Here is a 12,916-nt window from a genome sequence, read left to right as displayed (position 1 = left end):
TTTGAAAACCTAAATATCTCCCACCCAGTGCATCCAATCGCATTAACTCCTTTTGTTACTCTAAAGAGGACATTCGGTGCTTTCCAATGATACAAAATTTATAGGGGTTAGAAAAAGTAAGAAAATGGCTTCCCTCAGTGCAAGCACTTTTTATGGGAAGAGGAAAAGTAATACTTTTTATCAAACACATTATGTCTTGAAATGCTGTTGGCATTTTATTTATAAGACTGTTATGAACACGTTAAAGTGTTGTTTGAGTTGTTTTAAGTGTATTTGAGCCTAGTATTCAAGTGTTTAAAAAATGTTGTGGAATTTCAAAAATTTCTTTTGGAGTAGTCCAATTACTTCACATAGATTGGGGAATTTCAAAATAAATGTGATTGGACAACATTTTTTTTCCTGGTAGTGAGTTGGTTAAGCTAAGACCAAATGAATTTTGGGTGATCGGCAGCAAAGTTAAAAAACAAATGTGCTCAATGTCGAAAGCTAAAATGCCCAATTAAATAACAATGCATGTCAGAGCTTCCAAAGGAATACATTGAAATGTTAGAGGCCTTTGTGTTTTGGGGAATGGATTGCTTTGGGCCATTCATTACAAAGGAGACTTAGCCAGGAGCACAAACGATACGGGCCACTCTTCCCTTGTCTCTCATCACGTGCAGTCCACATAGAAATGCTCAAAGATTTGTCTCGAGTCATTCATTCACAGCTTGAGATGTGTTATCAGTCTAAGAGAAGCAGTGAGTTGGCTTTAAGGTGACGAAAACACAAATTTTGGGGGTGCAAAAAAATAACTTGAAGAGGCTCTCAAGCAATGGGACACAAAGGCTCTGGAAGTGAACAATGCGATTTTGTTTTCAATGCCCCATCTGCTAGTCACGGCGGAGGCGTTTGGGAGCGACAGATTTGAACCATGCACAACCTTCTCAATGGCATAATTGCTCAATGTTTCAACTGATTAGATGACCTTCCCTCAGGATTATTTTTTATCATGCAATGACTATGATATCAATGGACAACCACTAAGTCTTGACAAAATTAATGTTTCAACGTCATCAGAACCTCTTATTCGGAACCCCCCCCCCCCCCCACACACACACACACATGAAATCTGAAGACGCCTTCCCAACTCTAGGCATAGGTTTGTAAATGAGGATTAGTATGCAAGGAAAATGTGGCGCAGAGTTTGAAAAAGAACGCCTTTTGAATACAGTACTGCCATTCGACAAAAACACCACAAACCACGTCATAACAAATAGGTCAATGACATGGTCATTAGCCAATAGCAACTCGGCCGAGCTGTAGAAGTATCCGAAGAAGATGATGGTTTAGTGCACAGACTGAAAATTCAAATGTGCCAAAGAAAGAATGCTCGCCCTGTAAACCCCAAATCATTGAGTGACACCAATCCAAAAGCTAGTCACTTGAAAGTAAGTAACAGCAACATTAATTGGCCGTTGTTTCAGTCTGGTGTCCTCATGTCGAGACATGTTGCAAGATTCAGATTTGAGTTACCTATAAAGTCTATTACCGTCCGCGTGTGACGTGGAAATCGTGTACAGGTACAGTATTTGTTTGTGGTTGTGCTACATGATTTGGTGTGAGTGAAAATATGCGTTAGTTGTCCACTGGGCGGCGCATGCGCGTGGTTAATCCTTCTTCGCTTAACCGGAACTGCAGTTGCAGCGCCCGAAATTCAGGGTGGCGTTCAAGGAGACAGCGAATGGAAGAGAACTTTTAAACAGCAGTAGCGACAGCTGGACAGGATTTGAGATTAGAGCAAATAACTTGCAGCCCCAGTCAAGCGTAACTAAGTCTAATTCTGGCCATTCAAAATGGTAAATGTTATCCATTTCATTCTCTCGTTTTCCTGACTGCTTCTTCCGTTACTGGCCCAGGGTCGTTAGGTCTCTAGCGTATGTTTGCACATGATCTAATGAGGAAATGTGTTGGTTGTATTGAAAGAAAATTTTTGTGTTCATTTTGTATTTTTCAGAGTGTTTCGTGCTTGTGGCTACGTTGTGCTACCGATGCTGATGTAAAGTCTCATGGTTCAACCAGTAAGAAAAAAACACAGAATAAACCCATTTAAAGCACATTCCGGGGAACTGCTATATTTGTTTCATCTTTCCATCAAAGCGGGGGGAACTGGAAAAAAAAATCTAGAATTTTAGAAGGCAGCAAATGTGTCATAGCACCGTGTGTAGTTAAAAGAGAATCAATCAGGGGTGTCAAGCTCATTTCACATTGTGGGCCACATACGGCCTCGGTAGATGTAAAGTGGGCCGGACCATTATAATTATACCATACTCTGCTAAAAATAATCAAAATAATGTCTTTCCTTTGTTTTGGTCTAAAGAAGCACAAGAACATTAGGAAAATGTTGAAATTTAATCAACAGATCTTTTACAAAACAGTTCATGAAGCTCCTTCGACTTCTTTAGACACATGTGCATTTTACTTTTATCGTTCACATACAGTATATGTATTGCAACTGATCCCACTGATTGTACAAAGGCACACAACTTTAACAAGTAATTGGTATTGAAAAATATAGTAATGCACTTTTAATATTAAACGAGATTTATGAAGAAAGATTTTTTTTAAAACCATTTACACATGCATATAAAATCTTAATGTAATCCCTGCCTACACCTTACAAACTAAAGAGAGTGCAATTAAATTTGTAAAGAATAACGTATTCACATGTCCTTGACAGGGTCTACTGTGTTGGGTCTACCAAAGTGAAGACAAAGACTGAGGCTGCTGTTGTCTTCTTCTCTGATCAAAACGGTGTTTCCCCCTAGCGGATACTCCATGAATTGCACCTTATTAAAAATATTCATTCTGTTTCTTTTATGCATTTTTTTCACTTTTAAATTATCCTGCGGGCCTGATCAAACCTCCTTGCGGGCCGGTTGCGGCCCGCGGGCCGTATGTTTGACACCCCTGGCATAGACTTACAATGAAGGGTCCGTCATTCATTTATCCATCCAATTTCTCCCACTTACCCGGGGTCGGAAACCAAGGCAGAGAAGACTGCCTTCTTTCCTTCCCCTCCTCAAGCATGCAGTTTCATTTCAGCAGGAGTTAACCCTCCAAAAATGTTTGTGTGGGTCGGTCATGCACGCACTCAAACAGGAGGTGGCAACAACATCCTTCGATAACAGATTGCCTCGGCCTCTTTCGCCTTCAAGGTTGCTTTAATTACAAAACTAAGGACCTTGTATTTACCCGGCCAATCAAATCAGCATTAAACTGTAGTCTGTTGCCTTGTTAGTGCAATATAACACCGTTCAGTGTTCTTGAATGTTTTTGTATGCAAGCGAAACTGTATCATTGCATTTTGTCATCACTTTAATACTTCAGAGTGCCCTTATATTTTCTGCAAGAGCAATATATAGCTTGTCTGATTGTGTCCCAAGGCGATCAGATGCAATCATCATTTACAGGTGACAGAGATTTAAACTGTTTTGTTTTCGTATTCGTAGGATCAAAATATGCTGAAATGAGACTGTAGACTCTGATGCTGGGGGGGTCGCCTTGCAGTCGCACACATCTTCAGTCAGTATTGATTTCATGCCAATTCAGATTTGTGCAAAAGTCAAGTTAAATGAACCACATCCATTTAGATTTACACAAGGGACAGAAGAAGGCCATTTCTTGGGGAAATATGCTACAGAGACATTCCCTGACGTTTTGTTTTCACCCCTTTAAACTATAAAATAGATCTCAGTGGAAGGTCTGACCCAGTACTTTGCACGTTTCCGGAGTTTGTCTGGGTTCTGTCAAAGTAAACCACCTTCCTCCCAGAACGCAATCTTGGGTTCAGTAAAGAACACGTCCATTGGTACGAGCAAACAGCTGTGCTGCTTGTCTGTCAACCCCTTGATTGCCTGGTGATCAGTCCAGGATGAACCCAATCCAAATAGGACAAAAACAGGATGGGGTAAGAAATTGATATAACTAATGGCGTCCCATAAAAAGTCACTGGATCGATCCATTTTGCAAACAGTAAAAACGTAACCCAAGTTTCTAGAGACAGCTTCAATGTAACATTCATTTTGAGACCTAATTCCACCATGGAAGCTTCAGTTTCAGATTCTACAGATATGTGCAGTTGACATTGGGTGCACCATTCTACAAGTTGAGATGGCATTGTCAGCAAATGTTTATAGTTAAACAGTACAATTAGGCAGCTGCCACACAGAAGAGTCCCTGGAAGAGTCATTATGGTCTGTTGAGCATAGCGTCTTACCAGCTTAGGCGGTCAACTCCACACATGATGCAGAGACACTCATGCCTCAGTGCATTACAAATGAATAGTTGGGATCCATTAATGATACGAACATCTGCTGACTACACAGTATAGTCAGTTTTGAAAGTGTGTAGATTTGCACTGCATTTGAAAACCTTCAATTGGCTTTCAGTGTCAGAAATAATTGATCACTAAAGAAATGCATTCACTTTTTATTCATAAGATGGGTATGTTTGTTTACATCTTATGCACAGCAGATACAGAGACAAACATGTTTCTAAACCACAAACTAAATTCCTCCCCTCCATTCCTGCTTGCCCATTTCAAAAGTTTGTAGTCCAGTTTCACATTCTGAAAGATCGTTTCACAGCAATCTCATTTTAGCAGACCGGCACACGCCATGTTCAGAATACTTCCATTTTTGGGGGGACAGACACCCAATCCCTATTTAAACAAATTGCACTTTTCTTCCTCTAAAACTATTTTAACAGGATTACAGGAACAAAAATGAACACTGAAAACACAAGGGACAACTAAACATTCAACTTATACATGTTCATTTAAGTTGCACAAAAATGCAGATATATATATACACACTACACAAAAAGTACAAAAATACTTGTACTTTATTCTGGTCAAATAATGACAGGATCACAGGGACTGGGATTGTCAGAACACAGCGTTACCTTCACAAGGTCCATGCGAGATAAGCCATTGAACAGAGGAAAGACAAGGAGCAACAGGGAGGCAAAACATTTCACTGCCCAGACCAAGGTAAAGAGGCAACACAAACTAAGAAAATTAAGATACGCAGAACTCTGTTCTAAATTCATGCCAAAAAGACTTGAACATGCAATGACTTGACACTTGAGGCCAGGGGTAAGATCTTTACAACTTCACGGTGTTAATTTTCCTCAGCAACAATGATCCATGGAGCTTGGACTAGTTCACAAAAGGTTCCTGCAAGTGCTAAGATGTACCACAAAAAGGGGGCACATGGAGATTGTCAACAGCAAGGTGGTTTTCTACTCTGACTCCCCCCCAGAGACAATTGGCGGAGATATAAATACTGTTAACTAATGCACATTTGTCCATTAAATAAACCTGATTAAATTAATGAGCTTGGCAAACCTCACTTCAACTGGACAAAGGTGTGGTTTCCAGGCGCCTGCAGGTTAAAGAAAAAAAAAATTAGTCTCAGAAACAGTTCATGTCCACATTGGATGGTGCACAACCATCTTCAATTTGCTCTGCTCAAAGTTTGTGTGCATGAAGAAAAGCTTAAAACTCAAAGTCCAAACTTTTGTTGCATCCTTTATAGACTCTTGCTCAATCTGCTTTAATGCCAGTCACTTGTAGCTCATTGTGAATTTGGTTTGACACAATTAAGTCAATCGCGTTGTTACCGTTTGCACAAGATCAGTTTGGCAGTCGCAGAAATGTGGATCGTGCAGTCTAAACACTGTTCGACCAAAGATTACTCACTAAGTATCTAACAAAACTGGCGGGACTTCCATCCAGGCTGGGAAGTCTCTGAAGGAGTCGGGTACCAGCGCATCTGAAGACACACAAACAGTCATGACCACAATGAGGTGCTTCAACACATAATTCCAAGATTCCACCCCCACTCCCAACCCTCCTTTTAAAGTAGAGCGGTCTTTCATGTAGCTGCGCACTGAGCACAACTCTGCTGCACTGAAAGTAAACGAAGAGATCAAGCTCTCCATTTAAACATATCCAAATATGAATATACTGCAACGCCTCCGTTCCAGAAGCCACGACATCATTATAGTCAGGAGGTACGCAATTTGGCTACAACTCACTGATGGGAGTACTCTGGCAACTTCTATAATCTCAGATTCCAATTAGAAAGCCTCCCTTTGCCCATGCGCGCGCACACATTTTGGCTACATTCGGTCAGCCAAGCAAATAGCAAGCATTCCTTAGCCTTAAGTGGCCAGCAAAAGGGCCTATGTCATACATAGGCCTTTGTGATGCAGAACTCCCTTCCCTTGTGCTCAATCAAGTGGAACTGGCACACAATGAATTGGAAATGACTAAAAAGCAGGTATGGCATTTTGCCTGAACGGTTCATAAACAGGATTAGATAACTGCAGCGTACATGCCACTTCAAGTATTGGATTTTTTTTTAAATTGCATCTTTTGGACATTGGCCAGGAAAACGGGGAGCTTGATTTTTTTAGAAAGCGTTAGACCAGGGGTGCCCACACTGTTTTGACCGAAGATCTACTTTTCAATCAACCAACCTCCCGTGATCGACCAGTTACCACGCATGCGCGCATTCCATGATGAGCAATAGCCTGACGCTGAGGCATGCGACGCACTTCGGCAGCCTATTAACAAACGTAGCTCACTCGTACCGTTTTAAAATGCTTCTCTCGGCCCTCCAGACTCCCATTCTTTGCTCGTCCCCTCGGTTAATTGTACAAAACAAACTGAATGAGAATAATAACGATAAAAGATATAGCGCAACAACTCCGATCACAAGCTGTAATTGCAGACTGCTGAGCGCTAACAACTTCCGGTGACGCAGTCACACGTCACCGTAGGTTAAAAATGACCTGCTTTGTTTTATTTTTTAAATACTTTTTGTGAAAGTGAGACTGATTTGGGTGCAGTGTGCATTAACACAAAAAATATATTACTAAAATGCACAGAGACACTTTTTCCTCTACACCCCTCGGATCGACTTGGGACCAGTCCTTGATCTACTGGTCGATCGCAATCGACGTAATGGGCACCCCTGCGTTAGACGCTACTTAAACCACTTGATTATACTTGACACGGGTAGGGTTGCCAACTTTCATAAATGAAAATAAGGGACACCCACCATGGCATCTCGTGGCTATGGCCCCCACAGGTGTGGCCCCTGTGGGATGGAGCGACCGCAACAGTGTTACATTTTTATTACAGTTTTTTTAAGTGGGTGTGAGCAGCTCCGCTGTGCATCTCCACTCCAGGCAACCGTGACAGCACCAGCAGCCAGGTACACACAAGACTAGAGTAGGGCTCCCGCATATCACGCCATGACAATTTCATTGACATGAATATTGTGTTGCATTTTGCTCTTTGCTGTCAGATTTGGTGTATGACTGACATTTGTATTGGACATGATCAAAAATACGAGACAAAATTGGGTCATGCAATGGTTCAATACAGGCCGTGACATCCACTGACCAATTCAGGAATGATTCTGTATTTTACAGGATGGTTGGCAACCTTAGGTTAAGCATGCAGAACTTCGTACCAGTGTAACCTGATCCCACTTTAATTTAACAGAGCTGTGTCAGATGGGTCTTCATTGATCATACAAAACAACAGTCTTAGTCTTATAGCTTATAGATTGGTGAGAAAACAATATACTTTTGTCAAAGAGCAGCAGAGTGAAGTTGTGAGTATCCGTTGCAGTGTTTGACAATTCGCATGTAAACGAGAGAATCTGAGATGAACGTCTTACAAAGAATCGTGCAAGGTAGAAGAGAGACACACACCGGTTGGTCCCTCACCTGGGCGTGAAGGGCTGCGGCAGCGGCGGCCGCCGCAGGATAAGTGAAGGCCGCATGAGGGAGGCCGGGGGTCAGCTCTGTTGTGTACAGCGGGTAAGGGGTCCACGCATCCGGGGAGGCAGGGATCAGTGCTGCCCCTGTCAGGTCATCTGAGGATATAATGGCACATATTGAAACAACACTGATTCATTAATCATGGAAAGTTGACATTGTTACAGTAGCTGACCATCCTATAACCACTAAGTGACTTTCAACCAATAATCTTACTCAAGTGAAACACCCCATTTGACCAAATATGTCGTCCACTACCATGTGTGAAACCATTAAGAGGAATGCTGGTCAGAAAAGTTAATGACATCCGGAAAGAAGCAAAGCGGCTGGAGAATTGAGATGCATGCATGTGCAGAGTGTGTTAGATTTGTTAAATACTTTGATGTCAGTGTTTCCGCACCGACAGATTTATTTTGGCACTGCCCACGTGAGAGGGAATGCGAGCCTAGAGGGGTGCAGCCGTTCAACTTACATGGGTCCCGTGCAATGAAGTGTGCTCCTAGAGCAGGGTGGATATTTGTGGGGTTCGGTGTGGCCATCAGCTTACTCTTTGCCATCTTCGTGTTGGCTTTAGCAAACTCTAAGCGCAGGGTCTGTGGGCTTTCTGGGTCAAAACGGATGCCCTGAAGGAGAGACGGAGGGGGACATTGGATCGTAAGGGAGGTGGGCTGAGATCGGGGCAGGGGGCTCGTGTTATGTCTCGCACCGTCTCCTTTCCTACGGCCATGTTTCAATACTCAGGATGTGTCCTTCAAATATCCTTTGAGCCCTGCACTGTTCTGACTGGAGAAGACACCCAATTCCTCCCGACTGTGCCCACTCGAGCAGAACAGTTGAGGACTTGAGGACTGGCTGAAGGATACAACCTGAACATATTTGCAAATTACGCTTGCAGCTCTTCTTCCTCGGGATGAAACCGGAAACTCGAGCGACTGGATTAGATTCAGCCACGTCAAGCCAGGAGGAGGAGAGAGACGAGGAAAGGGACGGTGACGAGACCAAGTGGCAATTTTGGGGTGGTTTTACCTTGCTTGTGTTTTTGTGCCCTAAGCGCTGTGCCCACATGCAAGTGAGAAGTATTTTGGAGTGTGTTTGTGCACGCGCCATCTGGTGTGTCTAAAAGGTGATGCTCATAAGGAAGGCTAAGCTAAAAGTGTATGTGTGTTAGACACTGCCATTGTGGCCTACTGGTGACAAAAATAAGATTACACTCCTGAAGATGTGTTCAAATAACACTAAACGTGGCTAAAGAACAAGTATAGTAAAGCAGTGATATGCAAAATTAGGAAAGCTACACCAGACTAAAAATGTGTATGTGTATCAAGGTCAAAGTAAACTACCGTAATGCTACAGGATTCTCCCATCTTTCCAATAAAGTCCCTGCCATTGAATTATGAAAAGACAGAAAGAGTTGACTTGGTGGAAAATTGACGGGAAAGGATCTTCAAAATACTCCCTTATTTTGGATTTATGTTAGGGGGAAAAAAAAAAAAGATTTGAAAGGGGGTCGAGAAATAATGAGAATACTTGCATTTAGAGCATTTTTTGCTGCTTCAGCTCCAGATCGACTGTCAAAGGTTACAAACCCGACTGGCTGGAAGACAAAAATACTGAGGGCGTCAAGCACACATTTTACATAAAAAAAAATCCAAGTGGGAAAAGGAATTGAGACACAAAAGTAATGATTCATCCCACCACTGACATTAAGAGGCTGTCCACAAATTTTAGCAACAACAGATTGAGACTCACCTGTTTTGATGTTAACTTAATCAGTGACCCTTCATAACCCTGTGGAGAAGAAAGACAGCCAATTATCCACCGTGGAGTCACATGCAAGGAATTCAGGCATGAACGCAGCTCGCCAAAGGAAGAGAGACCTGCTTCTGTGAGCCCTCAGCTGGAGATCAGTTGGCAGCCAAAATGGCTCCCGTTGCATTTGTTGTTATACTAACATTAAGACTACTTTTTAAACTCCCAAAAATACAGTGTGCTACTTTAACATTTATATAATTGGGGGAGGGGAAAAAATGTGAATTTGTTGCTCAAGATCCTTGACAGACAATAGCTTAACAGGCTATTTTTATTAAAGCTAAAAAGATACCTGCAATCAATCAAATCCCATACATAAAAGCAAAAACGCTCCTTGCACGCAACCTATCAGCGGCAGGCACCCAGCAACTGTATGTCAGAGCAGCGATTGTAACAAAACGTCAGCTATTTCAAAATGCTTAAGCACTATTTGAGGGAAAAACTTGCCCTTTTCGGTGGGCAAGTTGGCTTCACACAGCCTTGGTTGGTCAGTGGCGAGGGTTACTCATTTACACATTCCTCAGGATCATCCATGTGCAAGGGATACCACTTCCAATTTGGTTCGTTAGGACACGGGTGGGAGGGGTGTTTATGAACCGGAGAGCCCAGTTGAACACAGCCGTGGATGAACAATGAAGTGGCCTCATTTTCACATATGCAAATATTTGGACTCATTAACAGTTTGATTTCAGCTCCAATGTACAAACCGGCTTGATTAAATCTTTGTGTTCGACTGCACATCTACACCAGTGTTTCCCAAACGCTGAGCCAAGGCACCCATTTTCCTTTAAATCTCCCAGCACAATGGCCACCCCTCCCCCCAAAAAAAAAACAAAAACTAAAATATTGTTTCAATTTATATTTGGTGCGAAATGAATCACCCGTGTGAAATCTGGTCCCATTTAATTGAACACAAAGGTCTACGTGCAGGAATTTATTCTGTTGTGATTATTTTGCAGACTCTTATTTCACAGCTCCTCTAAACGTGCAACATACCTTAAAAGGCCTGAAGAGAAGGTACAGTTCCCGTGGTTTGATGTCAACTGGTAGGCCGCTGACAAACAGTGTTCGTACCTGAAATGTGGAGTCAAAGTTAAGACACAAATGAGATTATACACGCTGATGAAACCACTCCACAATTTCTCACTTGAATAGTTTTGGACAAACCGTAAGTGGATTTTTTTCCCCCAAAAGGCCAAAATTCAATCTGTTTCCCTCTCATGATAAACAGTAGCTGTCCAAATGTGCAGTGAGTTACACACTTGCCAGTGTCCTCTCCTCACTGTAAACATTACACATCTAACAACATATTTAGGTGCTTTTTTTTTAATGAGTTCACCACCTCAGGTTCAAAGAGTCCTTTATTGAAAATGTGCAATGCCCACTCCTCTGATCTGCAGGTTGGAAACCGAAGTACAAAACTGCTCTTTAGTTTCACAAACAGGTCGGTCACCCGTGACTCAAACTTTAGTGAAAGAACACTCATTGTGATCTCCCTAAATGAGCAAAAACCAAACAAGGCTCTCATCCTGCTGGGCGTGCACAGCTCATTGAGGGCCGATGCCGAGTGAAGCCCAGAGTGGCTGTGGAAACAAACAGTGTGCGGGGCCCATTAGTTCTCAGCTGGTGGGGAGGCCTTGGCTACAATGGGACTGTCAGAGGAACAGCGCTGGACAACAGTTCACAGCATGACACCATTTCCTTCCTCTGACCCCTGGCCCCTACGCTGCCATTTTTCAGGTGCCGCAGCACCAGTTTCCTCCTTTGCAACAACTAACATGCCTGAGCAGCTGGTATCACAATGGAAGATGAAGACTGAAACCGCCGTTTGGCTTGAATATTTAAGCAAACCGGAACGCATCCTCGATTTATGAGTAACAAGAATATTAGTAAAACTGACTTGGTCAGGTTTTCGGCTTGCTCTTTGGGCAATGATAAGTCAGCACACAAGCTTTGATAGAGAAGAGCAAAATGGAAGCAACAAGAAGGGCCCATGCTGTGCTCACCCTCGTGTCTCAAGAATCAGTCCACAAATTTAGCTGGACAAAAGACCAATTATGGGAACTGGAATAAGTCATCCTGTTCACACGATGTCAAAAGGAATTTTGGCACAGACAGATTTGGCTTTTTTATCCTTAAAAAAAAGGTAGAGGGCGTGGGCAACCTTTTGCCCGTTTGAAAGTACTTTTATTGCACGAGTTGCTCTAAATGTATACTTCAAAATTATTGACTTTATATACAGGTTTTGTCATTTCGAATTAGAATTTTCAGGATTTCCTCCGTGTATTATGTTTTTTTTTTTTTTTTTTAAGATTCCCCTTTCGGAATTGCATCATTTAAAACCAGCGCCATGGTCAAGAAAAGAACCTTAAATTTTCCGCAGATGTTTTATATGGGTTGGTTTAATGAACAGCCAGATTGAAAGGGAAAAAGGTGGAACCTGACCTCCTCCTCCAGGGATACGTTGTTGGGCTCCGGGTCCGTTTTAAGGCTCATGTTGAAGATGCCGCCGCGGCGCCGAGTGCGTGTTGGCCGTGGTGAGTTGCGGCGGCTGTGACAGTCCGGTGAAGGTCGTTCAACTCGAGGTGGAGCGGTGAGGCGGTGAAGACGTTGGCGGTTTGGTTTTCTCCTTCAAAACGGCTTCAATTCGCGTTTCAAAAGGAATGAATGTTCCTCTCCCCAAAAAGAAGGCGATGAAGGGGGGGAAAAGGGAGTGACGGAAAAACAAACGCAGCCGCGCTAAACTAAAAGTGAGAATGTGGATTTGTGCGCCGTGTGTGAAGGTGAAAGACGGGGGAAAGAAGTGAAATAAAAAGCTCACAGCCTCTCGGCTCACATCAATGCCTTCAGCTGTGGGACTACATGTGAACAGGAGGAACAAGTCAACTTTTCTCCTCCTCCCGCTCCGCAATTAGGTCATCAATTATGTGTGTGCGCGGACGTAATCAGGCTGCAGATCCGCCTCAGCTGTGCCAAAGAGACTCCCTACGCCCGGTCGGCCTCGCCTGGCCCCGCCCCCGTCGGCCTTCCCTCACCCGTACAACCAATAAGCTAGCACCAAGGACAACGCCACTTTATTAGGGACACCGTCGTAGTTGGAAGATTTCTTTGGGATTTGTTCTGCTTAAAAAAATACTCAGTCTAGTCTCAAATCAAAATAAGACAACAAGCGCACCCTTCGACTGAACAAAAAAAAAGTGTGGACAACTATTTTGATTGCAAGACTTTATTTTAGTTACTCAAAGTCCAGGTGGGGGTGAATTTAAAGGTG

The 12,916-nt window shown here is 42.9% G+C and overlaps 1 protein-coding gene across 5 annotated transcripts; it reads right to left on the bottom strand.

The window, feature by feature from the left end:
- Nucleotides 1-4,454: 4,454 nt before the first annotated feature.
- rbpms2a (RNA binding protein, mRNA processing factor 2a) lies at nucleotides 4,455-12,614 on the bottom strand. 5 transcript variants are annotated; one of them, XR_002170240.1, is made up of 9 exons: nucleotides 12,091-12,613; nucleotides 10,642-10,719; nucleotides 9,586-9,624; nucleotides 9,368-9,430; nucleotides 8,309-8,459; nucleotides 7,771-7,934; nucleotides 7,110-7,148; nucleotides 5,744-5,816; nucleotides 4,455-5,426 (listed from the first exon to the last, which is right to left on the bottom strand). XR_002170240.1 is itself a non-coding variant. In XM_019886922.1 (9 exons), coding segments are annotated over exons 1-9 (693 nt in total). In that variant the 5' UTR covers nucleotides 12,142-12,614; the 3' UTR covers nucleotides 4,455-5,425. The 5 variants fall into 5 exon arrangements, 3 of the variants coding, with proteins under 3 accessions (XP_019742481.1, XP_019742483.1, XP_019742484.1); XR_002170241.1 differs by having other exon boundaries at nucleotides 7,786-7,934; nucleotides 12,091-12,612; XM_019886922.1 differs by having other exon boundaries at nucleotides 7,737-7,934; nucleotides 12,091-12,614.
- Nucleotides 12,615-12,916: the final 302 nt, after the last annotated feature.

Source organism: Hippocampus comes, unplaced genomic scaffold, assembly GCF_001891065.2.
Source record: "Hippocampus comes isolate QL1 unplaced genomic scaffold, H_comes_QL1_v1.1 scaffold261, whole genome shotgun sequence".
NCBI classification, from domain to species: Eukaryota; Metazoa; Chordata; class Actinopteri; order Syngnathiformes; family Syngnathidae; genus Hippocampus; species Hippocampus comes.
This window is presented reverse-complemented; position numbering and strand designations above follow the sequence as displayed.